The sequence below is a fragment of the Arachis duranensis genome, chromosome 1, assembly GCF_000817695.3.
Source record: "Arachis duranensis cultivar V14167 chromosome 1, aradu.V14167.gnm2.J7QH, whole genome shotgun sequence".
Classification (NCBI taxonomy): domain Eukaryota; kingdom Viridiplantae; phylum Streptophyta; class Magnoliopsida; order Fabales; family Fabaceae; genus Arachis; species Arachis duranensis.
The window spans coordinates 6,916,353-6,919,327 of record NC_029772.3 but is presented as its reverse complement, the minus strand read 5'-3'; the positions used below and the strand labels follow the sequence as shown (position 1 = coordinate 6,919,327).

Sequence of the window (2,975 nt, the reverse complement as noted above, 5' to 3'; positions counted from 1 at the left end):
TGGTCATTGTTATCTACATTAAATGAGAATGTAAATGCAATGGTTCTAGTTGGTGATACTATTACAAAAAAAAAAAAAGAAAGGTAGAAATAAAGGGGAAAAAAAAAGAAAATGTTTCTAAATTTGTAAATTTGTAATTAATTAATTATTACCTGTGGAAATAGTCCATGAGAGATGGCATGAGTCTTCCAAAGAAACCAAAGGATGAAGACAAAGACACCAAAGATGAAGTGTTAGAGCTTCCTCTTGATTCAGCAATTTGTCCCAAGTTATTAAGAAAAACCAAACCAATTGTTGCACCAAAAAAGTACACAAAGAAATATAACCAAAAGTCTATTCTTTTCACCATCAAAGTCACTCCAATTTCTTCTCTAACACACACTTCTTTTTCTTCTTCTTCATCACTCTCTTTGACCTCATCATTATTAGTATTGGTGATGTAATTCTCCTCTAGAGTGTAATGGTACACTCTAAGCTTCTCCCTATTTTCATGCCATGATTTAACTAATTGATTGATCTTGAATGAAATTGGAACCAATAGTGGCAAGAAAAGTGACACTAAGATACCAATTAAAACCCCAAGTGATGAAATTTTGCTAGACACAAATTCCAAAATACTAACCACAGCATAAATCCCAGTTGCAATTGTGATCACAAAAATCACACCAAACCCAAGATAATAATCACTTGATGAATTAGACGTGGCTTTGGTTTGTCTAAGAATAGGAGCTACAATTAACCCTATTGCCAAGGGCAAAATAGAGTTTAGCAACAAAAATGCTCTAGCCTTGTTCTTTTGTGGTGAGAAAAAAGCATCAACAACATTGGTATAAACTTTAGCACTCAAACCTTGGTAACTAGTTGTGATTCCGACGGCTACTTGACTATGAGACAAGAAATTTCTTATTGTAACAACATAACAAACTGTGTTGATCCAACAAATGCTATTGCCAGCGAGAAAAGTTAGCAAAAACACATGCCAATAAGAGAGATTTGAGATATGGTTAGTTAGGAAGAGATATTGAACACCATAACCAATGAGGCCAAGAGTTGAACCTATGATTAGAACAAGCCAAAGGGGAAGGTAGAGAGAAGCAAGGCCAGAGAACCAACCAAAGAGTTTTCCGGCATCTGAGGCAAAAGCAAGGTTGTTGAGTTGGATTTGGGAGATTGAGAGAAGCTCTTTGAGTTGGGAAGAGTATGCTGGGAAATTTGTGTTTGTTCCATTTATGGATTGGAGCCAAATTATTCCTACTAAACTTAACCATTGAAGAGCTGTTGACGATGATGATAATGAAGAAGAGGAAGTTGACGGTGATGATGAAAATGAAGAAGAAGACATACTTTATGATGAATGAAGAAATTTTGATGAGAGGAAATTGTTCTCCTTTTTTGGTTTTTTGTGCTATGCACTCCTAACAAGCTCTTATGAGGTGGTGGGAGTGTGAAGGCCTATATACACTTCTAAAGGAATTATTAATATAAGAGTAAGAATGCATGTAACCTTTTCATCTATAATGTGTAATATTTTTGGTACTAAAAATATTGACGTGACATATTTTGATATTAATATATATATATATATATATATATTTTAATTATTTTTAAAAAAATATTATAGAATCAATTATATATAAATATATATCTAAAAATTATTTATATTGAAATTTCTCAATAATTTTAATCATTTTAATTGATATCTTTTTTATATTAATATATGATTTGATAATTAAATATTTATTATGGCATAAGATACGTTAAATAACAATATTTTTTCTCTGAAGAAACGACAGCATGCATATCTCAAAAATACTGTTGGAATGTGCTATTCGTTTTGAAAATTATAGTTAAGACACAGGAGATCATTTTATACTTCAAATCACATTAATTAAGCTATATTTTTCTATAAATATCAAGATGAATCAATAAAAAATGGAATGAAAACAATATAAAAAGAAACTTGTGAGAAAAATTACAAAAAAAATTAAAAAAAAGATTTCAAAAACAGAATAAAAAAAGAGAGATAAATATAAAAGAGAAGAGTTTAAAAATCATTACTATACAAAATAATTTGATCTAAAAACTTTAGTTAAATTTTTTTTAAGAAGAGTCTCAAGAAATCAGTGAAACTAAATAATTTTTATATAAAATTTTTTTCACTATTTTATTTTATTTCAATTTTTTTTTCAGGACCGAAAATAACAGAAAATTGGAAACTAAAATAATTAATTAATTAAAAGGATAGAAACTTACCTTAATCATGTTTAAAAGATATGTATATGAAGTTTGAGTTTTAATGGTTGCATTGAGTTAGAAGAAGAAGTGTTGTGTGTGCAAACATGTTATAAAAGTTAGTATGTGAATGATTGGTGATTTGGTGCATTCTAGAATGATCTTCTTTTGGTTTGATTTTTTTATTTTAATTTGTTTTCGGTTATCCCAATTTATTTTCTATCTCATTTAATTTTATTTTTTAATTTTATATTATTTGTGTTTTCTGATTTCAACATAGTCAATTATATTATAAAAATTTCATTCCCCATGTTTTGATCTAACGACCTTACACATTGTTTAAATATAAGATGAAAAATGGAAAAGAAAAATGGCAAGAAGGAAAATAAGAGAAAAAAATAAAAAGAAAAATATTTTTTTGTGTGTTGTTTAAATGAAAAAGAAATAGATAAAAAAATAAAAAATATTTTATTTAAACAAAAAAATATAATAAAATAAAATTATATTAATATTTTTATTTATATTATATATAATTATAATTTATTAATGCATTTAAATTATTAATACATTAATAAATTACAAAAACAACAGAAAAAGACACCTTCATTTTGAGGATGCAGGAATGAAAATATGGTGAAACTGTTACGACGATGACGAAGCTGTCATAGCGCTGTGGATAACGATGATAAAATTGGGATGACGCTGTTGAAGATGACAGTGAAATAAAAGAAGAGAAGAGATGT

At 27.9% G+C, this 2,975-nt stretch overlaps 1 protein-coding gene across 1 annotated transcript in view; it reads right to left on the bottom strand.

Moving 5' to 3' along the window:
- Positions 1 to 1,453, bottom strand: part of LOC107475141 (protein NUCLEAR FUSION DEFECTIVE 4-like) — a 3,603-nt gene extending 2,150 nt beyond the window's left edge. Inside the window, exon 1 of the mRNA XM_016094760.3 lies at positions 153 to 1,453. Coding sequence (XP_015950246.1) covers positions 153 to 1,342 — 1,190 coding nt within the window. The 5' untranslated portion in view covers positions 1,343 to 1,453. The remainder of the gene's footprint in view (positions 1 to 152) is intronic.
- Positions 1,454 to 2,975: the final 1,522 nt, after the last annotated feature.